The sequence below is a fragment of the Bos javanicus genome, chromosome 22, assembly GCF_032452875.1.
Source record: "Bos javanicus breed banteng chromosome 22, ARS-OSU_banteng_1.0, whole genome shotgun sequence".
NCBI classification, from domain to species: Eukaryota; Metazoa; Chordata; class Mammalia; order Artiodactyla; family Bovidae; genus Bos; species Bos javanicus.
In genome coordinates this window covers 49666541-49694334 of record NC_083889.1, presented here as the reverse complement: position 1 = coordinate 49694334, position 27794 = coordinate 49666541, and the positions used below count along the sequence as shown (strand labels likewise).

The 27794-nt window shown below is 38.4% G+C and overlaps 1 protein-coding gene across 12 annotated transcripts in view; it reads left to right on the top strand.

The window, feature by feature from the left end:
• The window catches only part of DOCK3 (dedicator of cytokinesis 3), a 304579-nt gene that overhangs the window by 49093 nt on the left and 227692 nt on the right, over positions 1 to 27794 (top strand). For all 12 annotated transcript variants that reach the window (XM_061397473.1, XM_061397477.1, XM_061397469.1 and 9 more), the window contains exon 5: positions 17585 to 17681. In XM_061397473.1, coding sequence (XP_061253457.1) covers positions 17585 to 17681 — 97 coding nt within the window. The remainder of the gene's footprint in view (positions 1 to 17584; positions 17682 to 27794) is intronic.

The following is a 27794-nucleotide window of genomic DNA, read 5'->3' as shown; positions in this document are numbered from 1 at the left end:
TATAAACAGTGCTGCGATGAACATTGGGGTACACGTGTCTCTTTCCCTTCTGGTTTCCTCAGTGTGTATGCCCAGCAGTGGGATTGCTGGATCATAAGGCAGTTCTATTTCCAGTTTTTTAAGGAATCTCCACACTGTTCTCCATAGTGGCTGTACTAGTTTGCATTCCCACCAACAGTGTAAGAGGGTTCCCTTTTCTCCACACCCTCTCCAGCATTTATTATTTGTAGACTTTTGGATCGCAGCCATTCTGACTGGTGTGAAATGGTACCTCATAGTGGTTTTGATTTGCATTTCTCTGATAATGAGTGATGTTGAGCATCTTTTCATGTGTTTGTTAGCCATCTGTATGTCTTCTTTGGAGAAATGTCTATTTAGTTCTTTGGCCCATTTTTTGATTGGGTCATTTATTTTTCTGGAGTTGAACTGTAGGAGTTGCTTGTATATTTTTGAGATTAGTTGTTTGTCAGTTGCTTCATTTGCTATTATTTTCTCCCATTCTGAAGGCTGTCTTTTCACCTTGCTAATAGTTTCCTTTGATGTGCAGAAGCTTTTAAGGTTAATTAGGTCCCATTTGTTTATTTTTGCTTTTATTTCCGATATTCTGGGAGGTGGGTCATAGAGGATCCTGCTGTGATGTATGTCAGAGAGTGTTTTGCCTATGTTCTCCTCTAGGAGTTTTATAGTTTCTGGTCTTACGTTTAGATCTTTAATCCATTTTGAGTTTATTTTTGTGTATGGTGTTAGAAAGTGTTCTAGTTTCATTCTTTTACAAGTGGTTGACCAGTTTTCCCAGCACCACTTGTTAAAGAGATTGTCTTTAATCCATTGTATATTCTTGCCTCCTTTGTCAAAGATAAGGTGTCCATATGTGCGTGGATTTATCTCTGGGCTTTCTATTTTATTCCATTGATCTATATTTCTGTCTTTGTGCCAGTACCATACTGTCTTGATAACTGTGGCTTTGTAGTAGAGCCTGAAGTCAGGTAGGTTGATTCCTCCAGTTCCATTCTTCTTTCTCAAGATTGCTTTGGCTATTCGAGGTTTTTTTGTATTTCCATACAAATTGTGAAATTATTTGTTCTAGCTCTGTGAAGAATACTGTTGGTAGCTTGATAGGGATTGCATTGAATCTATAAATTGCTTTGGGTAGTATACTCATTTTCACTATATTGATTCTTCCAATCCATGAACATGGTATATTTCTTCATCTATTAGTGTCCTCTTTGATTTCTTTCACCAGTGTTCTATAGTTTTCTATATATAGGTCTTTAGTTTCTTTAGGTAGATATATTCCTAAGTATTTTATTCTTTCCGTTGCAATGGTGAATGGAATTGTTTCCTTAATTTCTCTTTCAGTTTTCTCATTATTAGTGTATAGGAATGCAAGGGATTTCTGTGTGTTGATTTTATATCCTGCAACTTTACTATAGTCATTGATTATTTCTAGTAATTTTCTGGTGGAGTCTTTAGGGTTTTCTGTGTAGAGGATCATGTCATCTGCAAATAGTGAGAGTTTTACTTCTTCTTTTCCAATTTGGATTCCTTTTATTTCTTTTTCTGCTCTGATTGCTGTGGCCAAAACTTCCAAAACTATGTTGAATAGTAATGGTGAAAGTGGGCACCCTTGTCTTGTTCCTGACTTTAGAGGAAATGCTTTCAGTTTTTCACCATTGAGGATAATGTTTGCTGTTGGTTTGTCATATATAGCTTTTATTATGTTGAGGTATGTTCCTTCTATTCCTGCTTTCTGGAGAGTTCTTATCATAAATGGATGTTGAATTTTGTCAAAGGCTTTCTCTGCATCTATTGAGATAATCATATGGTTTTTATTTTTCAATTTGTTAATGTGATGTATTACATTGATTGATTTGCGGATATTGAAGAATCCTTGCATCCCTGGGATAAAGCCCACTTGATCATGGTGTATGATCTTTTTAATGTGTTGTTGGATTCTGATTGCTAGAATTTTGTTAAGGATTTTTGCATCTATGTTCATCAGTGATGTTGGCCTGTAGTTTTCTTTTTTTGTGGGATCTTTGTCAGGTTTTGGTATTAGGGTGATGGTGGCCTCATAGAATGAGTTTGGAAGTTTACCTTCCTCTGCAATTTTTTGAAAGAGTTTGAGCAGGATAGGTGTTAGCTCTTCTCTAAATTTTTGGTAGAATTCAGCTGTGAAGCCGTCTGGACCAGGGCTTTTGTTTGCTGGAAAATTTTTGATTGCAGTTTCAATTTCCGTGCTTGTGGTGGGTCTGTTAAGATTTTCTATTTCTTCCTAGTCGAGTTTTGGAAAGTTGTACTTTTCTAAGAATTTGTCCATTTCTTCCACGTTGTCCATTTTATTGGCATATAATTGTTGATAGTAGTCTCTTATGATCCTTTGTATTTCTGTGTTGTCTGTTGTGATCTCTCCATTTTTGTTTCTAATATTGTTGATTTGATTTTTCTCCCTTTGTGTCTTGATGAGTCTGGCTAATGGTTTGTCAATTTTATTTATCCTTTCAAAGAACCAGCTTTTGGTTTTGTTGATTTTTGCTATGGTCTCTTTTGTTTCTTTTGCATTTATTTCTGCTCTAATTTTTAAGATTTCTTTCCTTCTACTAACCCTGGGGTTCTTCATTTCTTCCTTTTCTGTTGCTTTAGGTGTAGAGTTAGGTTATTTATTTGACTTTTTTCTCGTTTCTTGAGGTGTGCCTGTATTGCTATGAACTTTCCCCTTAGGACTGCTTTTACCGTGTCCCACAGGTTTTGGGTTGTTGTGTTTTCATTTTCATTCGTTTCTATGCAAATTTTGATTTCTTTTTTGATTTCTTCTGTGATTTGTTGGTTATTCAGCAGCATGTTGTTCAGCCTCCATATGTTGGAATTTTTAATAGTTTTTCTCCTGTAATTGAGATCTAATCTTACTGCATTGTGGTCAGAAAAAATGCTTGGAATGATTTCTATTTTTTTGAATTTACCAAGGCTAGCTTTATGACCCAGGATGTGATCTATCCTGGAGAAGGTTCCATGTGCGCTTGAGAAAAAGGTGAAATTCATTGTTTTGGGATGAAATGTCCTATAGATATCAATTAGGTCTAACTGGTCTATTGTATCGTTTAAAGTTTGTGTTTCCTTGTTAATTTTCTGTTTAGTTGATCTATCCATAGGTGTAAGTGGGGTATTAAAGTCTCCCACTATTATTGTGTTATTGTTAATTTCTCCTTTCATCCTTGTTAGCATTTGTCTTACATACTGTGGTGCTCCCGTGTTGGGTGCATATATATTTATAATTGTTATATCTTCTTCTTGGATTGATCCTTTGATCATTATGTAGTGACCTTCTTTGTCTCTTTTCACAGCCTTTGTTTTAAAGTCTATTTTATCTGATATGAGTATTGCTACTCCTGCTTTCTTTTGGTCCCTATTTGCATGGAAAATCTTTTTCCAGCCCTTCACTTTCAGTCTGTATGTGTCCCCTGTTTTGAGGTGGGTCTCTTGTAGACAACATATGTAGGGGTCTTGTTTTTGTATCCATTCAGCCAGTCTTTGTCTTTTGGTTGGGGCATTCAACCCATTTACGTTTAAGGTAATTACTGATAAGTATGATCCTGTTGCCATTTACTTTATTGTTTTGGGTTCGAGTTTATACACTGTTTTTGTGTTTCCTGTCTAGAGAATATCCTTTAGTATTTGTTGGAGAGCTGGTTTGGTGGTGCAGAATTCTCTCAGCTTTTGCTTGTCTGAAAAGCTTTTGATTTCTCCTTCATACTTGAATGAGATCCTTGCTGGGTACAATAATCTGGGCTGTAGGTTATTTTCTTTCATCATTTTAAGTATGTCTTGCCATTCCCTCCTGGCTTGAAGAGTTTTTATTGAAAGATCAGCTGTTATCCTTATGGGAATTCCCTTGTGTGTTATTTGTTGTTTTTCCCTTGCTGCTTTTAGTATTTGTTCTTTGTGTTTGATCTTTGTTAATTTGATTAAAATGTGTCTTGGGGTGTTTCTCCTTGGGTTTATCCTGTTTGGGACTCTCTGGGTTTCTTGGACTTGGGTGATTATTTCCTTCCCCATTTTAGGGAAGTTTTCAACTATTATCTCCTCAAGTATTTTCTCATGGTCTTTCTTTTTGTCTTCTTCTTCTGGAACCCCTATGATTCGAATGTTGTAGCGTTTAATATTGTCCTGGAGGTCTCTGAGATTGTCCTCATTTCTTTTAATTCGTTTTTCTTTTATCCTCTCTAATTCATTTATTTCTACCATTCTATCTTCTAATTCACTAATCCTATCTTCTGCCTCTGTTATTCTACTATTTGTTGCCTCCAGAGTGTTTTTAATGTCATTTATTGCATTATTCATTATATATTGACTCTTTTTTATTTCTTCTAGGTCCTTGTTAAACCTTTCTTGCATCTTCTCAATCCTTGTCTCCAGGCTATTTATCTGTGATTCCATTTTAATTTCAAGATTTTGGATCAATTTCACTATCATTATTTGGAATTCTTTATCAGGTATATTCCCTATCTCTTCCTCTTTTGTTTGGTTTGGTGGGCATTTATCCTGTTCCTTTATCTGCTGAGTATTCCTCTGTCTCTTCATCTTGTTTAAATTGCTGAGTTTGGGGTGTCTTTTCTGTATTCTGGCAGTTTGTGGAGTTCTCTTTATTGTGGCGTTTCCTCACTGTGTGTGGGTTTGTACAGGTGGCTTGTCAAGGTTTCCTGGTTAGGGAAGCTTGTGTCAGTGTTCTGGTGGGTGGAGCTGTATTTCTTCTCTCTCCTTTCGAAGAGTTGGGTTGCTTTTCTGGGTGCCTGATGTCCTCTGCCAGCATTCAGAAGTTGTTTTGTGGAATTTACTCGACGTTTAAATGCTCTTTTGATGAATTTGTGGGGGAGAAAGTGTTCTCCCCGTCCTACTCCTCCGCCATCTTGGCTCCTCCTCTGCACTGTGTTTCTGTCATGTGCCTTCTTCATTGCCTTCTGCCATACTTGTGAGGGGTATAACTGTACTTTCAGTGCTTTATAGGGTATATCATCTGCTTCTTGAGAAATTTGTGCCATTTTTACTGAAGTACTTGTTTCATTTGGTTGACAAGGAAGTGAAATTGTTTGAATAATCTTATCTGTGAAAATGTTCTTGTGGGAACTTTAAAAATTTTAATATTTTCTGTTATCTTCCCAAGTGTTTCTTGATACCTGGATTTTCTCATTTGTAAAATGATTCAAGTATTGTTGCTGCTTTTTATAAAGTTTCACTGAAAAACTTACACATTTGTAGTAAATTAGAGGGTTTTAGGGCTGATAAAGAAAAAAGACATGACCATGAGATGGTAGCAGCACATAATGGGCTTTATTTAGGCAGAGCACTGACAGGTTGTAAAGGAAATTCTATCACAGCAGGAGATGTTTCAGAGACAGCCGTGCCAGGCCACAACCAGGAGGGGAAAAGTATACTTGAACTCTTCTGGGAGAGGAGTACCAGAGAGGGAACTTGTGTCTAGATCATATTACTCATTTGCAAGATGGTAAGTCTCTGATTCAGAGAGCACCTCAGGACAACAGCAGCTTGGAATCTTTTATAGCCCTAAGGCTTATCTATGGCTAGCAAACATTGAGTGCAGTTTTGTTAAGTATGTGATGATCAGTGGAGTCCACTGTAAGGAACCTGCCTAACGGTGTTGGCTAATCCACTTAGTGTATGGTACCATATTGAAGTCTCAGGGTTAACCACTGCTACTGGCCAGTTCTGATTCCACAGTTATGGTACCGTTACTGAACTAAACCTTGGTCTGCCCATGTGCAGTAAAGCCAATCTACTAACACCAGATTGTGGTGAAGGAAATGCAGCATTTATCATAGGGCGCCAAGCAAAAGGTCCAGGTAGCAAGTGCCTAAAAGGGCTGAACTACCGGAAGGCTTTCAGAGAAGGGTTTTTAGACAGGGTGAGGGAAGGGGGTTGTCAGGTGTGATTGGTTCATGGATAGTCCCCCGAATGGTTGTTGGTGAGATAATCAGGAGTCAACATCATCAACCTTCTGGTTTCAACCTGTCTGGAGTCTGCCTGCTTATGAGCAGCATGAGGTTAATTTCTTCCATCTGGTAGGGGTTTCAGTCTCTTCAACTAGCAGGATATGGCTCATATTATTATCTACAGTGCTTGAGGAGGAACTAAAGGTCCTTGAGTTTGTTTTAATGGCTTAACTATTACTAACGTGTCTTGCTTGACTGTTTTCCTTTATTTCTGTATTTTCTCACTTGTCTGATTAAATTTACTCTTTGGAATTCAGCAGGACTTAGGAGGCTAAAGGACTCTTGTCTACAGACAAGAGTCAGGCAGAGGACATTGTGGAGTTTGGGGCAGCATTCTGTTTTGGAAAGGCCCTATAGGGTCCTGCTTGGTTCAGTACCTAATCAGTCTTGAGTAAAACTCCATGGAGCTGATCTCAAGAGCAGCTCCTGGACCTTACACCACATTCATCTTGGAATGGCTAGGAAAGGAAGTAGATCGAATTCATGGGACATTGGGGATAGTTGGTATAAGACATTTTTGTAAATGGGCTTGCTCTGCAAGATTTCTCATTTGAGTGAGCCAGTCTGAAAGTCTTCAAGCTAGGTAAGAACACTCTCATCACAGTAGAGAAGAAAGGCCTTTTTCTGCTGCAAAAGGAGGTTTAGTAGGAGCAAAACTTAGGGTCTTTTGTGTTATCCAGTGTCTCTACTATCTCTACCATTTTTGTCCAAGTCAGTAACCTGCTTTTTTGTCTTAATATAGATAAAAGGCCATAAATCCAACTGACGTTGTAATTCAGAAATGATCGGGATCAAAACTAGAGTTTGTTTTTTGGCTATTTGAGCACTGAAGATGAAAGAGAAAACTGCTCTGAACTCTTACACAGAGCATCAGTAAACATTCAGCTTTTGGTAGCCCTGATTGCCTGACTAGAGATGATCCTTCCGATTCTATATTATGTTGTTGTTCAGTTGCTAAGCTGTGTCTGACTCTTTGTGACACCATGGACTGCAGCAGGCCAGGCTTCCCTGTCCTCCACTGTAAATCGGAGTTTGCCCAGATTCACATTCATTGTGTCAATGATGCCATCCAACCGTCTCATTCTCTGTTGCCCCATTCTCCTCCTACCCTTAATCTTTCCCAGCATCAGGGTCTTTTCTAGTGAGTCGGCACTTTGTATCAGGCAGCCAAAGTATTGGAGCTTCAGCTTCAGCATCAGTCCTTCCAATGAATATTCAGGGTTAGTTTCCTTTAGGATTGACTTATTTGATCTCCTTGCAGTCCAAGGGACTCTCAAGAGTCTTCTCCAGACCACAGTTCAAAAGAATCAATTCTTCAGCACTCAGCCTTTTTTATGGTCCAACTCTCACATCTGTACATTACTCCTGGAAAAACCATAGCTTTGACTGTATGGACCTTTATCAGCAAAGTGATGTCTCTGCTAAAAAGCATATTAAAAAATACACTGTATAGGTTTGTCATAGGTTTCCTTCCAAGGAGCAAGGCATCTTTTAATTTCATGACTGCAGTCACTGTGATTTTGGAGCCCAAGAAAATAAAATCTGTCAGTATTTCCATAGATATTATGGAATATATCAAATTGTCTCATCTATCCATTCATTCCTTTTATGTGCTAGCATACAAAACTCTTAGTTTGGAATACAGTTTAAAGGAGAAACAGTAGGTCAGCAGTACCCAGAAGGTCTCTTGGTTTTTGATCATGCAGGCCAAGTTATCTTTTGGTACTTTTTTTTTTTTTAATTTTCTCTTGACCTCATTGGAGCTTCCCTTGTAGCTCAGATGGTAAAGAATTTGCCTGCTGTGCAGGAGACCTGTGTTCGATCCCTGAGTCAGGAAGATCCCCTGGAGAAGGGAATGGCAACCCATTCCAGTATTCTTGCCTGGAGAACTCCATGGAGAAAGGAGCCTGGTGAACTGCAGTCCATGGGGTAACAAAGAGTCAGACATGACCTCATTGTTGGTCTATTTATCAAACTTCTCTCAACCTAGCTTCAGACTTTCCCCCTAGGACAGAGCTAGAAGACAGTGTTAAACTTTGCTTATAATCATATAGATTTCTGTTTTATGTGTTCTGGGAACCATGTTATTAAATTACCATTACCACATATGGTTGGAGATCTGTGGCCTTGAGGTAGATAGATGAGAGAAAGAATAGGAAGGGAATCTGTGATGGCATCCAGCTCAAATGGTAAAAAATCTGCTTGTAGTGTGGAAGACCCAGGTTCAGTCCCTGGGTCAGGAAGATCCCCTGAGGAAGGGCATGGGAACCCACTTCAGTATCCTTACCAGGAGAATCCTGTGGACAGAGAAGCCTGGTGGGCTACAGTCCATGGGGTTGCAAAGAGTCAGACACGACTGAGCGACTAACATTTTCACTTTCAAAGAAATATTGGGAGAGTTATTGAGAGTCAGTTGTCCAGGAATAGTACAAAGGATGTGATCATCTCAAGGACCATGGAATAGAATTGTGCTTTATAAAGCATTAGACAGCTTAGAAAAAAGCAAGCTATGTCCTAACTTGTCGCAGCTTGACATGGTAGGAAAAGTGGGGACTTTCTGTGATTACGCTTTCCTGCCTGTGTTACTGCAGTGCCTTCTAACTGCTCTCCCCACTTGTATTCATGGCCTCCTACAGTTTATTCTCAATACAGCTGCCAAAGCAGTTTTTAAAAATATAAGTTAGATCATGCTACTCCTGTGCTTAAAACCTTTCAATGACTCCCATCTCACTCAAAGCAAAAACCAGAGTTCTTACAAAGCCTTACAAAGTTTTATGATGCGGCTTCTTGTCACCCCTGTGCCCTCCTCTGCTATCCCTTTTTCTCAGTTGACTTCAGTTATTTTGGCTTCTTTCCTTTTATTTAAACGTGTCAGATATGTTCCTGCCTTAAGGGTTTTGCTCATGATGTTTCCTGTGCTTGAACACTACCTGGTTAACCTTGTTACTTTCTTCAGGTCTTTTCTCAAATCTTCTGTATTTAATTAATTCTGCCTCTTGCCCTTGCCTTACCAACTCAAAACTGGATGCTCCTGTAGAAATGTCTGCCTCTGGAAACTGAATGTACATGCCAACAAGTTGATTTCTTTGTAGTCTCTGCTGCTTTGGATAATTGGTTTTCTTTTCTGAGTCTGGGGTGGATGGAGCTCAGGCCCTGAGCCTGTACTATAGTCATAAGGAGTCTGAGCAATCAAGTGTCCATCGTTTTCCACTTGTATACTGGAAGGCAGCTCTGTCTCTATGTTAGGGTTTTTCTCTGGCATAGAAGGGGAGTTACAATGCAGGACAGCTCAGGAAAAGAAAATCCCAATTTTCTCTAACATTACCACTCTTTTCTTCTGGGATTTATGTTAGGAGTATGTTGGAGTTCTTCTACCTCATCCCCATATCTCTTAAGTACTCATATACATCTTGCTTCTGACTTACTTTTGACTTCTAACTGGCATGTATCCTTTGTGTTGAGGTTCCCCACCCCCCCCACTTCTGGTACTTTTTATCATTTAAAAAAATCGTGGTAAACTGTGTGTAAAATTTAGCATTTTGACCATTTTAAAGTGTACAGTCTGATGGCATTAAGTACATTCACAGTGCTGTCCAAACCTTCATCAGTATTCAACTCCAGAACTTTTCCCTCACCCCAAACAGAAACTCTGTACCCTTTAAACAGTAACTCTCTATTCCTCCTTTCCCTCAGCCCCTGGTAACCTTTCTTTTGCTATCTGTCTGTATATAAGTGGAATCATTCAATATTTGTTCTTTTGTGTCTGTTTTATTTCACTTGGCTTAGTGTTTTCAAACCTCATCCATGTTGTAGCATGAAAATTTCATTCCTTTTAAAGATTGAATAGTATTCCATTATCCATTTATAATTTCAGTATTCCACTTGGCCATAGATGGATATTTTGACTGTTTTTCATTTGCAGAATTCTTGCTTGGTTCTTTTGCATATTTGTTGACTCTTGGTTTATTTATGTTTGCTTTTATTTCATACTTTGCTTTTTTTTAAATGGAAGTTACTCATGTCACTAGGCATTGTAAATATTTTAAAACGTTTGTCAGATTTATAAAATCCTGAGAAGAATTTTTGTTTTATTTTTAAGCCTTTGGACATCTTTTTTTTTTTATGGACGTCTTTACATATCTTAGAATTTTGGGTTTCAGAAGTGGGAGATGTTGTTTTCCCTTCCTTTTCTTCCTCTGAACACATCTGTCTAGTGTATGCATCATTGCCTCTATCTGCTTCCAAGGCCCCCGTGTACAGTATCATGTTAGGTCTCCTTCCCCAGAGTGACCTTGGGCTTTTGGCAGATCCTGACCTCTGGCTGAGGGAAGGAGGGGTTTAAGCTCCAATATGTTTAGCCCTAGAGGTTGCTAAAACCATGTTTTGTTTTGTTTTTTAATTTTTTAATTGAAGGATAACTGCTTTACAGAATTTTGTGGTTTTCTGTCATACATCAACAAGAATCAGCCATAGGTACACCCAAGTCCCCTCCCTCCTGGGCCTCCCTCCCATCTCCCTCCCCATCCCACTCTTCAACCTGTTACAGAGCCCCTGTTTGAGTTCCCTGAGTCACACAGCAAATTCCCATTGGCTATCTGTTTTACATATGGTATTGTAAATTTCTACGTTACACCCTCCATACATCTCCCCTTCTCCCTCCTCTCCTCCCCCCATGTCCATATGTCTGATCTCTATGTTTGTTTCTCCATTGCTGCCCTAAAAATAAATTAATCAGTGCCATCTTTTTAGATTCCGTATATATGCATCAGTATGCTATATTTATATTTCTCTTTCTCACTTGCTTCACTCTGTAGGTTTGAACTCTAGGTTCGTCTACCTCATTAGAATGGATTCAAATGCATTCCTTTTTAAGGCTGAATAGTATTCCATTGTATATATGTACCACAGCTTCTTTATCCATTCATCTGTTGATGGACATCTAGGTTGCCTCCATGATCTAGCTATTGTAAGTAGTGCTGCAGTGAACATTGGAGTACGTGTGTCTTTTTCAGTTTTGGTTTCCTCAGGGTATATGCCTAGGAGTGGGATTGCTGGGTCATGTGGTGGTTTTATTTCTAGCTTTTTAAGGAATCTCCATAATGTCTTCTGTTGTGGCTTTATCAGTTTGCATTCTCACCAGCAAGACAAGAGTGTTCCCTTTTCTCCACACCCTCTCCAGCATTTATTGTTTGTAGACTTTTTGGTGATGGCCATTCTGACTGGTGTGAGGTTGTATCTCATTGTAGTTTTGATTTGCATTTCTCTAATACTGAGTGATGTTGAGCATCTTCTCATGTGCTTGTTAGCCATCTTTATGTCTTTGGAGAAATGTCTCTTCGGGTCCCTTTTCTACATTTTGCTTGGGTTATTTGCTTTTCTGGTATTGAGTTGTATAAGCTGCTTGTATATTTTCGAAATTAATTCTTTGTCAATTGTTTCAGTTCAATTCAGTTCAGTCGCTCAGTCGTGTCTGACTCTTTGTGATCCCATGAACCACACCAGGCCTCCCTGTCCATCACCAACTCCCAGAGTTCACCCAAACCCATGTCCATTGAGTCAATGAGGCCGTCCAACCATCTAATCCTCTGTCGTCCCCTTCTCCTCCTGCCCTCAATCTTTTGCAGCATCAGGGTCTTTTCAAATGAGTCAGCTCTTGGAATCAGGTGGCCAAAGTATTGGAGTTTCAGCGTGAACATCAGTCCTTCCAATGAACACCCAGGACTGATCTCCTTTAGGATGGACTGGTTGGATCTCCTTGCAGTCCAAGGGACTCTCAAGAGTCTTCTCCAACACCACAATTGAAAAGCATCAGTTCTTTGGTGCTCAGCTTTCTTTATAGTCCAACTCTCACATCCATACATGACTACTGGAAAAACCATAGCCTTGACTAGACAGACATTTGAGGACAAAATACTGTCTCTGCTTTTTAATATGCTATATAGGTTGGTCATAACTGTCCTTCCAAGGAGTAAGCGTCTTTCAATTTCATGGCTGCAGTCACCATCTGCAGTGATTTTGGAGCCCCCCAAAATAAAGTCAGCCACTGTTTCCACTGTTTCCCCATCTATTTGCCATAAAGTGATGGGACTGGATGCCATGATCTTAGTTTTCTGAGTTTAAGTTTTATGTTGGGTTTTAAGCCAGCTTTTTCACTCTCCTCTTTCACTTTCATCAAGAGGCTCTTTAGTTCTTCTTCACTTTTTGCCATAAGGGTGGTGTCATCTGTGTATCTGAGGTTATTGATATTTCTCCCAGCAATCTTGATTCCAGCTTGTGCTTCTTCCAGCCCAGCGTTTCTCATGATGTACTCTGCATATAAGTTAAATAAGCATGGTGACAATATACAGCCTTGACGTACTCCTTTTCCTATTTGGAACCAGTCTGTTGTTCCATGTCCAGTTCTAACTGTTGCTTCCTGACCCGCTTACAGGTTTCTCAAGAGGCAGGTCAGGTGGTCTGGTATTCCCATCTCTTTCAGAATTTTCCACAGTTTATTGTGATCCACACAGTCAAAGGCTTTGGTATAGTCAATAAAGCAGAAGTAGATGTTTTTCTGGAGCTCTCTTGCTTTTTCGATGATCCAGCGGATGTTGGCAATTTGATCTCTGGTTCCTCTGCCTTTTCTAATCCAGCTTGAACATCTGGAAGTTCACAGTTCACGTATTGCTGAAGCCTGGTTTGGAGAATTTTGAGCATTACTTTACTAGCGTGTGAGATGAGTGCAATTGTGCGGTAGTTTGAGCATTCTTTGGCATTGCCTTTATTTGGGATTGGAATGAAAACTGACCTTTTCCAGTCCTGTGACCACTGCTGAGTTTTCCAACTTTGCTGGCCTATTGAGTACAGCACTTTCACAGCATCATCTTTCAGGATTTGAAATCCAAATTCAGGATCTGGGATTCCATCACCTCCACTAGCTTTGTTCGTAGTGATGCTTTCTAAGGCCCACTTGACTTCACATTCCAGGATGTCTGGCTCTAGGTGAGTGATCACACCATTGTGATTTATCTGGGTCATGAAGATCTTTTTTGTACAGTTCTTCTGTGTATTCGTGAGTCTGAGTGAACTCCAGGAGTTGGTGATGGACAGGGAGGCCTGGCGTGCTGCGATTCATGGGGTCGCAAAGAGTCGGACACGACTGAGCGACCGATCTGATCTGATCTGTGTATTCTTGCCATCTCTTCTTAATATCTTCCGCTTCTGTTAGATCCATACCATTTCTGTCCTTTATCAAGCCCATCTTTGCATGAAATGTTCCCTTGGTATCTCTAATTTTCTTGAAGAGATCTCTAGTGTTTCCCATTCTATTGTTTTCCTCTATTTCTTTGCATTGATTGCTGAGGAAGCCTTTCTTATCGCTTCTTGCTATTCTTTGGAACTCTGCATTCAGATGCTTATATCTTTCCTTTTCTCCTTTGCTTTTTGCTTCTCTTCTTTTTACAGCTATTTATGAGGCCTCCGCAGATAGCCATTTTGCCTTTTTGCATTTCTTTTCCATGGGGATGGTCTTGATCCCTGTCTCCTGTACAATGTCACGAACTTCCCTCCATAGTTCATCAGGCAATCTGTCTGTCAGATCTAGTCCCTTAAATCTATTTCTCACTTCCACTGTATAATCATAAGGGATTTGATTTAGGTCATACCTGAGTGGTCTAGTGGTTTTCCCCACTTTCTTCAATTTAAGTCTGAATTTGAAATTTAAGTCAGTTGTTTCATTTGCTATTATTTTCTTCCATTCTGAGGGTTGTCTTTTCACCTTGTTTGTAGTTTCCTTTGCTGTGCAAAAGCTTTTAAGTTTAATTAGGTCCCACTTGTTTATTTTTCTTTTTATTTCCATTACTCTAGGAGATGGGTCATAGAAGATCTTGCTTTGATTTATGTCGAGTATTCTGCGTATGTTTTCCTCCAAGAGTTTAATAGTTTCTGGTCTTACACATAGGTCTTTAATCCATTTAAAGTTTATCTTTGTGTGTGGCGTTAGGTAGTGTTCTAATTTCATTCTTTTACACGTAACTGTCTAGTTTTCTCAGCACCACTTACTGAAGAGGCTATCTTTGCCCCATTGTATATTCTGGCCTTCTTTGTCAAAAATAAGGTACCCATAAGTACATGGGTTTATCTCTGGGTTCTCTGTCTTGTTCCATTGGTCTATATTTCTGTGTTTGTGCCAGTACCATACTGTCTTGATGACTGTTTAGTTCAGTTGCTCGGTCATGTCCAACTCTTTGCGATCTCATGGACTGCAGCATGCCAGGCTTGCCTGTCCATCATCAGCTCCCAGAACTTGCTCAGACTCATGTCCATCAAGTCAGTGATGCCATCCAACCATTTCATCCTCTGTTGTCCCCTTCTCCTCCTGCCTTCAGTCTTTCCCAGCATCAGGGTCTTTTCCAGTGAGTTAGCTCTTCACATCAGGTGGCCAAAGTATTGGAGTTTCAGCTTCAACATCAGTCCTTTCAATGAATATTCAGAACTGGTTTCCTTTAGGATTGACTGGTTTGATCTCCTTGCAGTCCAAGGGACTCTCGAGAGTCTTCTCCAGCACCACAATTCAAAAGCATCAGTTCTTCGGCACTCAGCTTTCTTTATAGTCCAACTCTCACATCCACACATGACAACTGGAAAAACCATAGCTTTGACTAGACAGACCTTTGTCAGGAAAGTAATATCTGTGCTTTCTAATATGCTATCTAGGTTGGTCATAGCTTTTCTTCCAAGGAGCAAGCATCTGTTAATTTCATGGCTTCAGTGATTTTGGAGCCCAAAGAAGTAAAGTCTGTCATTGTTTCCATTGTTTCTCCATCTATTTGCCATGAAGTGATGAGACCGGATGTCATGATCCTCGTTCTTTGAATGTTGAGTTTTAAGCCAGCTTTTTCTCTCTCCTCTTTCACTTTTTATCAAGAGGCTCTTTAGTTCCTCTTTGCTTTCTACCAGAAGGGTGGTGTCATCTGCATATCTGAGGTTATTGATATTTCTCCTAGCAATCTTGATTCTAGCTGTTATATCATGCTTAGGAATTACACACTAGAAGATGGGATTGTCCATTATTTTAGATGAGGTGGGCAAGGCTTTGAGAGTTCAAGTACCTTTGCCAAAGTAGCATGGCAAGGAAGAAGGGAAACTACAAATTGAGGCCAAGTTATGTAACTCTGAAGTTCACACTCTCAGCTTACATTTCTGCGCATTATACATTGAATTAATATATATATTATTAATATATATATGTGTATTTTCTTACTGCCAATTTTCATTTTTAACAAACTCTTTGTTCTGCATGAATCCAGAATTTTCTTGGAAATCCACTTACTAGTTCACTTTTTTGGTTATTTTTCTTAGTGTTATGACTACATTCCACTTGGTCTATGGAACAATGTGTTTTTAAATAACACTTTATCTGAATTTTAAGGATTTTCAGAATATTGATTTTATATTATAGCCAAGGAAAAATATGTTGGTGTTAGTATAGACTTGGATTTGTATAATTTCAGGTAAGTCCAAAGGTTTAGAACTTTAAAATAGGAACAATGTAAGTTTCCCATAAAAGTCAATGATTAAGGTAGCTGAAGACCTAGTAGATGGAACATTCCAGAAATTTTCTTCCAGTTTATCCTGTACAGCAGTTCTGCATTAATCTTGCTAAAACAGCTCCCATCTCCCATGTCTCTATTTCCGTAGTGTCAAGTTTGAATCTCAGCCTTGCACTGAAAATTCACTGTATAAATTTGATGAATATGGACAGTGCTCTGGCATCATTCTAAGATGATTATTTTAAATCTGCTGGAATAAATCACACAAAATAAAAAGAAGGCCTTACAGCATAGATCAAATAATATGTATTGATTGATGCTCAATATTAATACACTAAGTCACCTTTGAACACAATGAGGATTTGTTAGCTATGTAGAGAAATGATACTTAATGCTAATTTTTAAAGATTAATTTTCCTTTGCTGTTTCCAACTGGATGATATTCTCTTTGGCTAACAAATCAGAATACAGATTTCATCTACCTCAGTGTATCAGTATATAAAATCTTTGGTCCCAGAAAATATTTCATTAACCCTCAAAATTCGCACAGACATTATAAAAATGTTTTCAAGTCATGCCTCTGCTTTGAACAGCCTTTCAGGATCTTCTCATTCATTTTCCCTGTTTTAAGATCTGGTATCTTAAGAATCATTTGGAGAGGCCCTATTAGAGCTGGCCTCAGTCAGTCCAGCCTTCTTTAAGTTCTTAGATGTGTGAAATTCTCATCCATCTCAGTGACTTCATGTATACTGTTCCCTCTGCAGGTGACACAACTCCTCTCCTTCATAACAAACTCTTTGATCCTGACCTTTTTGCATTTTGGGGGCATTGCTGTTTCTTCAGAGAAAGCTTCACTGATCCTGTCTTTAAGTTGTGTCCCCCAGCTAAAATCTCTGATTGTGCAGTTTGGTTTCTTTCTTAGATTCATCATGGTCGGTGTCTGTTGTGATTACTTGTCTAATTTGTTATGCAGAATAAGAGCTCTCTGAAGATACTGCTCTGTCTGTTTTTGCTCACTGATAAATCCTTGGCAATTAGCACGAGGATTGATGCCATAATGAATGTTGCTTACAAGGTAGTTGGAAAGAAACCCAGCATCTCTGTTACCAGGATTAGGATTCTTCTGCTCGACAGGTTTCTAGGAAAACATACTATCAGTATAAGGGAGAGCTTATAAAACTTCAAAACAGTGTCTGAGTCTCCCCCACCAAACCCATTTCCATCAGAGCATGAGTTAATTTGCATTACTGATACATGTAAAGGACACAAATAGTTTTTAAAAATTAAGCAAGTCTGGGGCAGTGTTGTAGTCTTCCCAACCATTGAAAAGAATACATTTGAATCAGTTCTAATGAGGTAGATGAAACTGGAGCCTATTATACAGAGTGAAGTAAGCCAGAAAGAAAAACACCAATACAGTATATTAACGCATATATACGGAATTTAAAAAGATGGTAACAATAACCCTGTGTACGAGACAGCAAAAGAGACACTGATGTATAGAACAGTCTTTTGGACTCTGTGGGAGAGGGAGAGGGTGGGATGATTTGGGAGAATGGCATTGAAATACGTATAATATCATATATGGAACGAGATGCCAGTCCAGGTTCGATGCACGATACTGGATGCTTGGGGCTGGTGCACTGGGATGACCCAGAGGGATGGTATGGGGAGGGAGGAGGGAGGAGGGTTCAGGATGGGGAACACATGTATACCTGTGGTGGATTCATTTCGATATTTGGCAAAACCAATACAATATTGTAAAGTTTAAAAATAAAATAAAATTAAAATAAAAAAATAAAAACTATCTTTAATGACAGTACTGCTAAAAGTAATATTGAGGATTTTTATAACCTAAATGTTTTTTTCATTAAGTCAGTTCACTTATATTATCATATTACTGCAACAGAGTCTGTATTCAGTTAGATGTACCTCTCTTTATATTTGCATGAATTTAAATTTGATTTACACATGTTGGAAAGGGCAGTAGACAGTATTCTGGTAGTTTATCAAAGATAATGTGGCTGTTTGTTGTGACTCTGGTTCTAGGCAGTATGAAACTGTGGTTCCACTTGAAGATTCTATTGTGACTGAGGTTACAGCAACTCTGCAAGAATGGGCCAGTCTGTGGAAACAGCTCTATGTGGTAAGTAGTTGGTAATTAGTTTGCTAAATCAACAAAGTTCCATTGTACCAAGATAAAAAATTATGGTACTTAGCCAATTGCAAATTTATAGACTTTTGAATATTTGCAGATTTTCAAATGTATGTTCCTAATATTAATTGGAATATAGTAGACTTGAGTTTTGTCCAACCTGAAGAGAATACAGTATTCATATGCCTGCAGTTTTCTCCATCCTATTCCAGCCAGTAGAATGAAGTTCCATCACATCAAGGATTTTAGCTGTCTTACTCAATTGCTGTATCCTCAGAACCTTTCATAAAACAGATTTTTATTAATTGAATGAACAAACTTCATAGTTACTAATACATTGTGAACCTAATAGTGGGTAAAGATCAAGAAGCTGTATTACCACTTTCTTACAGCTACTAAGCTTAAGTGATATGTCATATATGATACTTTTTGCCAGGCCAATAATTACTAGATAAATAAAACCTCAGTTCATATCCTCTGGAAACTTAGAGAGTAGAGGGTGATAGAACACAAAAATATAGACTAAAAATAAGTGACGGGGTTTGGGTTCTGAACAAGATGAAGTAAACACATTCTGTTTTACTCTTCCTACTAATCACAATAAAAATTCTGGACAAAACCCATAAAATGCCCAATCAGAACACTCTGAAAGTTAGGAAACAGAAGGTGGATGATTAGGGACATTGAAATTCACAGATTGAGTGAGTGCCCTGGTTGTCTTTTTTTCTTGCCTTCCATATATCCTGGACTGGGCTGTAGAGAAGACGACAACCTAGAAATGCTAATGAGTGTAGACAAAATAATAATACCAAGGAAAGCCTGTTCTCTCTAGCCAAAGGATGGCCCAGCAAGATAGAAACGTCCTATTCTGTCTGTTCTGTAGGAGAATATCACAATAAAATCTGTACCCCCTCCCATTCCAACAGGCATTACAGCAGGGGTATTGACAATCAGAGCTTTGTCTCACAAACACCCTTCCCCCACCTGCAGTAACAGGGAGATGTCCCCCTTCAGTGCAGCCTGTGGCTCAGACTCTGACTTCTGCTCTTTTCTGCTCCAGTAATGAGGCAGTGCCCTTCCTCAGCAGAGCCTGTTCAGTTCAGTTCAGTTCAGTTCAGTTCAGTTGCCCAGTCGTGTCCGACTCTTTGTGACCCCATGAATCTCAACACGCCAGGCCTCCCTGTCCATCACCAACTCCCGGAGTTCACTCAGACTCACGTCCATCAAGTCAGTGATGCCATCCAGCCATCTCATCCTCTGTCGTCCCCTTTTCCTCCTGCCCCCAATCCCTCCCAGCATCAGAGTTTTTCCAGTGAGTCAGCTCTTCGCATGAGGTGGCCAGAGTACTGGAGTTTCAGCTTTAGCATCATTCCTTCCAAAGAACACCTGTAGGGAAGACTAATTTCCACCCCACCAGAAGTTTCAAGGTGGCAACTCTCTTCAGCAGAGACTGTGGATGAGACTCTGGCCTTTACAACTACACAACGTTAACAAGGTGGTACCCTTACCCTGCAGAGTTCTGAGGCAAAACTCAACTTTCCCCCATGCTCTGGAGAAAGGAAGAAGCATTTCTCCACAGAGAAGCCTGTGGTGAGAGCTCTTGATTTCCAACCCCCCTGCAATAATAAGGTGCTACCCTCCCCAGCCAACCTGTGGGTTGTACTTTAACTTTCACAACTCTCCACTCCCCTGCTTATTACCCTATTTTCTATAACTGCCCTGCTGAAATGAGGCAGTGCTTCTCCCCACTCAAGCCCATCCTAAGGATAATGGGAAGTGGAATTCTGTCATCTAGATAACATGCAAATAGGGAAAACCAAGGAGTACTGGAGCGACTTTATAAACTAAATTGACATTTCAATCACAGTGCACAAAAGTCCACAAAAGGGGTCTCAAAGAATTGGACACGACTGAGCAACTGAACAACCCCCACCACCGCAAAAGTGAGCCTAGGATCACATTCTCAATGTGAACAGGTTGACTAAAAGAAAAGATTTAAGTAGAAATTAGAGTGTCATAATTCCTACTTAATTAAAATGTCCATCTTACAGCTCCAAATTACTTGTCATATGAAGAAATCAGGAAAAATGCAACTCTAGTAAGAAGGGACAATCAGCAGAAGCTAACTTTGAAATGACACAGATGTTGGAGCCATCAGCAAGGATTTAAAAGCATTTGAGAAAATTCAGCAGTTTCGTGATTAAAAACTCTTAGAAAACTAGGAATATAAGATATCTCACTCTGATAAAGGGCATTTATAAAAACATATAGCAAATGTCATACTTAGTGATAAAAGTCTGCTTTGAGGAATAAGGTAAGGATGTCTGCTCTCAACAAGTCAGTTCAACTTAGTACTAGAAGACTTAAGGCAAGAAAAAGAAAGAAGAGACATATGGGTTAGAGTGAAGAAATAAAGCTGTTCACATTTGCAAACAATATGATTGGCTACATAACAAATCCCAAGGAATCTACAAACACTAGAGAATACAAAAGATAGTTCTGAAAATAAATAAGTTTGCAGTTACAGGATATCAGGTCAAAATACAGAATCTCGCTCTCTCTTTCTGTCACATACACAGACATACACACAATCATATTGCCATATATTGGCAGTGAACAGTTGGAAACCAAATTTTAAAACACATACCATTTACAATTGCTCAAAAATGAAACATTTGGTATAAATACAACAGAACATACAATTTCCATGTACTAAAAACCACAAAAATGCTAATGAACAAAAGTGAAGAAGACTTAAGTAAAGGGCCAGGCATGACATGTTCATGGATTGGAAGACTCACATATTAAAAATGTCTGTTCAACACAGATTGATCTATGTATTTAATTCTTGAAAAGTCCTAGCAGGATGTTTTCTAGAGAAGATGATTTAAAAATTTTTAAGGGAATACAAAATAAGAATAAAGTTAGAGGAATCATGTTACCTGATTTTAAGGCTTACTTACAGTTACAGTAATCAAGATGGAGTGGTCCTGGCCAAGGATAGACACAGATCATAGATAAAGGGAGCAGGACAGAGAGTTGAGATGTATCAGTAGGTTTAGTCAAGTAAGGGCCAACTGATTTTTGGCAAAGGTGCAAAAGCGAAAGAAACATGCTCTTGTCAACAAATGGATAAGTGGAGTAGTTGGGCATACAGAGGCAGAACAAAAACAAAACCAAAACCTTGACTTAAATCTCCTTCCTTATACAACGGACTAACTCACATTGGATGATAGACCAAAATGTAAAATATAAAACTAAAAGTTTTAGGAAAACATATAGGAGAAAAACTTTATAACCTGCATTTAAGTGAAGAGTTCTTAAGCATGACACTGAAAGAATAGTTCATAGAAGAAAAATTTGATAAACTGGATTTCATCAAAGTGAAAAATTTTTGCCCTTGAATGACCCTGTTAAAAGATGAAAAGATAAGCCATAGACTGGAAGAAAATATTTTCAAATCAGATATCTGTCAGAAGACTTGTATGTAGGATATATAAAGGACTTTGTAAGCTGAACAGTAATTCTAACAATAATGTCTAACAATTCAGTTAGAGAAGGACAGAAAACTTCATCAAGGAGAAGTCTTGATGAAGTCATCTCCTTCATAAGGAGAGCTAATTAGAACATGACAAGATTTTCCATATAATTAGCCATTGTTGTTGTTGAGTCGATAAATTGTCTCCAACTCTCTGTGACCCCATGGACTGCAACATGCCAGGCTTTGCTGTCCTTCACTACCTTCGGGGGTTTTCTCACGTTCATGTCCATTGAATCAGTGATGCTATCCAACCATCTCATCCTCTCCCACCCCCTACTTCTTTTGCCTTCAATCTTTCCCAGCATCAGAGTCTTTTCCAGTGATTCAACTCCTCATATCAGATTGCCAAAGTATTGGAGTTTCAGCTTTAGTATCAGTCCTTCCAGTGAATATTCAGGACTGATTTCCTTTAGGATTGACTGGTTTGATCTACTTGCTTGATCTAGATTCCATGGGAATCTCAAGAGCCTTTTCCAGCACTATAGTTCAAAAGCATCAATTCTTCAGTTCTCAGTCTTCTTTATGGTCCAACTCTCACATCCATACATGACCACTGGAAAAACCATAACTTTGACTAGATGGACCTTTGTTGGCAAAGTGATGGCTTGCTTTTTAATATGCTGTCTAGGTTTGTCATAGGTTTTCTTCCAAGGAGCAAGCATCTTTTAATTTCATGGCTGCAGTCACTGTTTGCCCAAGAAAATAAAATCTGTCACTGCTTCCACTTTCCCCACTTCCGTTTGCCATGAAGTGATGGAACCAGATACTATGATCTTAGTTTTTTGAATGTTGAGTTTCAAGCCAGTTTTTTCACTCTCCTTTTTCACCCTTATCAAAAGGCTCTAGTTCCTCTTCACTTTCTGCCATTAGAGTGGTATCATCTGCATATCTGAGGTTATTGGTATTTCTCCTAGCAATCTTGATTCCAGCTTGTGATTCATCTAGCCCAGTGTTTTGCATGATGTACTCTGCATAGAAGTTAAATAACCAGAGTGACAGTATACAGCCTTGTTGTACTGCTTTTCCAATTCTGAACCAGTCTGTTGTTCCATGTTTGGTTCTAACTGTTACTTCTTGACCTGCATACAGTTTTCTCAGGAGCCAGATGAGGTGGTCTGGTATTTCCATCTGTTAAAGAATTTTCCACAGTTTGTTGTGATCCACATAGTCAAAGGCTTTCTCGTAGTCAGTGAAGCAGAATAGATGTTTTTCTGGAATTCTTTTGCTTTTTCTGTGATTCAGCAGATGTTGGCAATTTCATCTCTGGTTCCTCTATCTTTTCTAAACCCTGCTTGTACATCTTCACGTTCTCAGTTCATGTACTGCTGAGGCCTAGCTTAAAGAATTTTGAGCATAACTTTGGTTGCATGTGAAATGAGCACAATTGTGTGGTAGTTTGAACATTCTTTGGCATTGACCTTCTTTGGGATTGGAATGAAATTAGCCATTAGGGTAATGCAAATTAATGCTACAGTGAGATGCTACTACGTACCTGTTAGAATGGCTAACGTAAAAAAATGTCAAAAATACCAGAGATGTGGAGCAACTGGATCTCTCATACATTGCTGATGAAGATATAAAATGATACAACTGCTGGGGAAAAAAAAGTTGGTGTTTTCTTTTTTTTAAAATTGCAATATAGTTCATTTACAATGTTGTATTAATTTCAAGTATACAGCAAAGTGAATCAGTTATACATATATCTACTCTCTTTTTAGATTCTTTTTCCATATAAGCCATTGTAGAGTCCTGAGTAGAGTTCCCTGTGCTATACAGTAGATTATTAGTTATCTATTTTATGTATAGTAGTGTGTGTCTGTCAATCCCAATCTCCCAATTTATTCTTCCCCCCTTACTCTCTGGTAACTGTAAGTTCTTTTTCTACATCTGTGACTCTACTTGTGTTTTGTAAATAAGTTCATTTGTACCCTTTTTTTTTTTTTTTTAAGATTGTGCATATAAGTGATATCATATGATACTTGTCTTCATGTGTCTGACTTACTTCACTCATTATGACAATCTCTGGGTCCATCCATGTTGCTGTAAATGGCATTATTTTGTTCTTTTTTATGACTGAGTATTGTATACATGTACTATGTATATCTATCTATTCCTCTGTTGATGGTCTTTTAGGTTGCTTCCATGTCTTGGCTATTGTAAATAGTGCTGCAATTAGTATTGAGATGCATGTATCTTTTTGCATTATCATTTTTTTCCAAGTATATGCCTAGGAGTGGGATTGCTGGGTCATATGGTAGTTCTGTTTTTAGTTTTTTGAGGGACCTCCATACTGTTCTCCATAGTGGCTATACCAATTTATGTTCCCACCAACAGTGGAAGAGGCTTCCCTTTTCTCCACACCCTCTCCAACATTTATTGTTTATGGGTATTTTTTGATAATGGCCATTCTGACCAGTGTGAGCTCGTTTCAGTTTTGATGTGTATCTCTCTAGTAATTAGTGATGTTGAGCGTCTTTTCATGTGCTTTTTGGCTATCTTTATTTCTTCTTTGGAGAAATGTCTATTTAGATCTTTTGTCAATTTTTTGGTTGGGTTGTTTGGGTTTTTTTGATATGGAGCTACATGAGCTGTTTGTATATTTTGGAGATTAATACCTTGTCAGTTATTTCATTTGCAAGTATTTTCTTCCATTCTGAGGGTTGTCTATTTGTTTTGTTTATGGTTTCCTTTGCTGTGCAAAGGCTTTTAGGTTTAATTAGATCTCGTTTGTTTATTTTGGTTTTTATTTTCGTTACTCTAGGAGGTGGATCCAGAAAGATCTTGCTGCAGTTTATGTCAAAGAGTGTTCTAGCTGTGTTTTCCTCTAGGAGTTTTATAGTGTCTAGCCTTTCATGTAAGTCTTTAATCCGTTTTGAGTTTATTTTTTTGTGTGGTGTTAGGGAGTGTTCTAATTTCAGTCTTTTATGTGTAGTTGTCTAATTTTCCCAACAACACTTACTTTGAGTGCTTACATTGTGCCTGTGCTTCATTTTTTTTACATACATTATCTCATTTTAATTTTCACTACAATTACTATTATTCTCCTCATGTTACTGAATGGAAGCTTTGATCCTTAGAAAGAATAAGGACTGTGCCCAAAGTCATATAAATAGTAAATGTCCAGCCAGACCCTAGTCTAAGTTCATTAGACTCCAGGGCTCTTAATAAGTACACTGTCTTCTGAATTAAATTCTTTAAATACATCTCACATATAATTTATTTTGATTTTAGTAGTTCCTTATTGTGATTTTATTAGTTACTTATTACCATTTTCTGATATGGAAATTGGATTAATTGGAATGAATATTATCTGGAAATGATATCGCCTTGCAGAAATTATAAAATAATCATGCCTTAGAAAAATAGACCTTTATTTCTTTCTCAAGTAGGCATAGGCAGTCTGGATTTGGTGTGGCAGCTCTATGGTCATCAAGGCTTAGTCTGTCCTCCTGCTCTGTCTTCCTCATTACCGTGCTTCAGCTTTTTAGCCCAAAATGACTAGCTCTAGGCAGCATCTTTGTGCTCTAGATGAAGGAAGCAGAAAAAGAAAGAAAGAAGTATACTCTTTCCATTAAAGGACACCTCTTCGAAGTTGCTGAGAACATTTCCTCCTGTTGGTCAAAACTCATTCACAGAGTAATCTCTAGCTGAAATAGAGACTGCAAATTGGTCTTTTTAAGATGGCCATATATTAGCCAAAAATGAGGAATTCTATGACTATAGAAAAAGTAGAGAATGAATACTGAGAGACTACTAGCAGTCTTTGCCACAGTGACCATGAAAAATTATTCTCATGTAAAGTTCTATTGTATTTTTAATCATTTGCCAAATTTATTTGTGAAATAGTGGAATAATGCCTTCACCAGCACTTCAGTATATTATATATCTGGAGAAGTGAATTTTAAGTAAAACATGAAAAAGTAATGAAGTTGTTGTTAAAAATCATTAGAATCATCCAAACTTGCATTTAATATGTTTCGGTAACTTGATGTGCCTTTGTGAGAGTAAATATATTGTAACTAAAAGTTAACATCATACCAATATGACATCTTCTTTTACAGCAGCTCATCTTACTCAGACATATTGTGGGTAAATTAAGCTGCTATTTGAAGCAATATTGTAAAACAGTTAACTTTTGAAAAATCTTTTATGTGTACTTTATGGCTTGTATCGGAGAAGGCAATGGCACCCCACTCCAGTACTTTTGCCTGGAAAATCCCGTGGATGGAAGAGCCTGGTAGGCTGCAGTCCATGGGGTCGCTAGAGTTGGACACAACTGAGCGACTTCACTTTCACTTTTCACTTTCATGCATTAGAGAAGGAAATGGCAACCCATTCCAGTGTCCTTGCCTGGAGAATCCCAGGGACGTGGAAGCCTGGTGGGCTGCCGTCCGTGGGGTCGCACAGAGTCGGACACGACTGAAGCGACTTAGCAGCAGCAGCAGCAGCATGGCTTGTATGTTTGCATACAAATTTTCCAGAGTTATGGACAAACTTGAAAGTTGAGAAGCTGTATTGAAAAGAAGACTACTGCAAATAATGATTTTTATATTTTATACCCCAAATTTGAAATTGCCATTACAATTTTTAAATTCACTTTTTAATTAATGGAATATTGCCTTTCTTTGCCATTTTAACTAATGACAGTGTTTCTGGTTAATTCTTTTTAATTTATTGTTAATATGACAAGTGTCAAATGATTGTTTTTATTATGCAAGTTAGGAGGTCAGACATGTAGCCAGTCGAATTCAAAACAAATGAATACAAGTCTTTTCCAAATGACTTTCTACTAGAAGAGAATCAAAATCTGTTATATTATTAAAATTAGAAAGCCTAACAGTCTCCCTTTGTTTCTCTACTTAATTTCAGACGTTATAGTTCTTTACTTGATCTGACTTTACTAAGAGACAGTTAATTACCTGACTGTCCGCTGAGAAGTATACTTGAGAGCCAGAATGAATCTAGGTTAGCAATGTCTAAAGTTTAATTTATCTGATTTTAAAGACAAAAGGAAAATAATATAAATAAAATACAATAAACTATGAAAAACAAGTCTCAACATATGTGACTATAACGTTAATATCTTTCTGTATATAAAGTGTGTAAAAGTCAATAAGAAAATAAGTAAAAAGCACTGCAAATATTCAGTAAAGGATAAAACACCATTTATAAAGCATTACCTAAGGGAAATATTCAGTTTTACTAATAATCAAGGATATAGCAGTTAAATCAGTGAGATAAATTCTGCTTCAAATTAATAAGAAAGTGGAAATTATCCTTTGCCATTCAGTTTTTGCTAAAATGAATACGTCTATGCTTTGCTGGTATATATCAATTTTTTGTTGGCACATTTGAATAATAATTTGGGAACTGTCTTCATTCAGATTCTTAAGACACTAGTAATTCTAATTCTGGGAATTTAAGATTGGGCTTCCCTGGTGGCTCAGAGGTTAAAGCGTCTGCCTGCAATGCGGGAGACCTGGGTTTGATCCCTGGGTTGGGAAGATCCCCTGGAGAAGGAAATGGCAACCCATTTCAGTATTCTTGCCTGGAGAATCCTATGGAGGGAGAAGCCTAGTAGGCTACAGTCCACCGGGTTGCAAAGAGTTGGACACGACTGAGCTACTTCACTTTCAATGTTAAATATGGGAGTGGGTTGAATTGCAGTTTCATAAATATTTCCATTAAAGCATTATTTGCAATAGCAGACATAAATTTACTTTCCTAAATGTGCCAACTGTAGTCCAATTAAGACATAGAGAGCTTACGTCTAAAGAGCTGTTAGAAAAATTTAGTTATGTTACATACTAAAATGAACTTAGGCACAAATTATATTACAAAATATAGCTTCATCTATATTCTGAAATCTTTAATCCAATTTTCTGTTGATGGGAGGGGCTCTGTTCCCTCCCTATAGTTTGCCCTAAGGCCAAACTATGATAGGGGTAAATAGTTCAGTTCAGTCCAGTCGCTCAGTTGTGTCCGACTCTTTGTGACTCCATGGACTGCAGCATGCCAGGCTTCCCTGTCCATCACCAACTCCTGGAGCTTACTCAAACTCATGTCCATTGAATCGATGATGCCATCCAACCATCTCATCCTCCATCATCCTCTTCTCCTGCCATCAGTCTTTCTCAGCATCAGGGTCTTTTCCAGTGAGTCATTTGTTCACATCAGGTGGCCAAAGTATTGGAGTTTCAGCCTCAGCATCAGTCCTTCCAGTGAGTATTCAGGACTGATTTCCTTTAGGAGGGACTGGTTGGATCTCCTTGCAGTCCAAGGGACTCTCAAGAGTCTTCTCCAACAATCCAGTTCAAAAGCATCAATTCTTCGATGCTCAGCTTTCTTTATAGTCTAACTCTCACATCTATACATGACTACTGGAAAAACCATAGTTTTGACTAGATGGACCTTTGGTGGGAAAGTAATGTCTCTGCTTTTTAATATGGTGTCTAGTTTGGTCATAGCTTTTCTCCCAAGGAGCAAGGTCTTTTAATTTCATGGCTGCAGTGACCATCTGCAGTGATTTTGGAGCCCAAGAAAATAAAGTCAGCCAGTGTTTC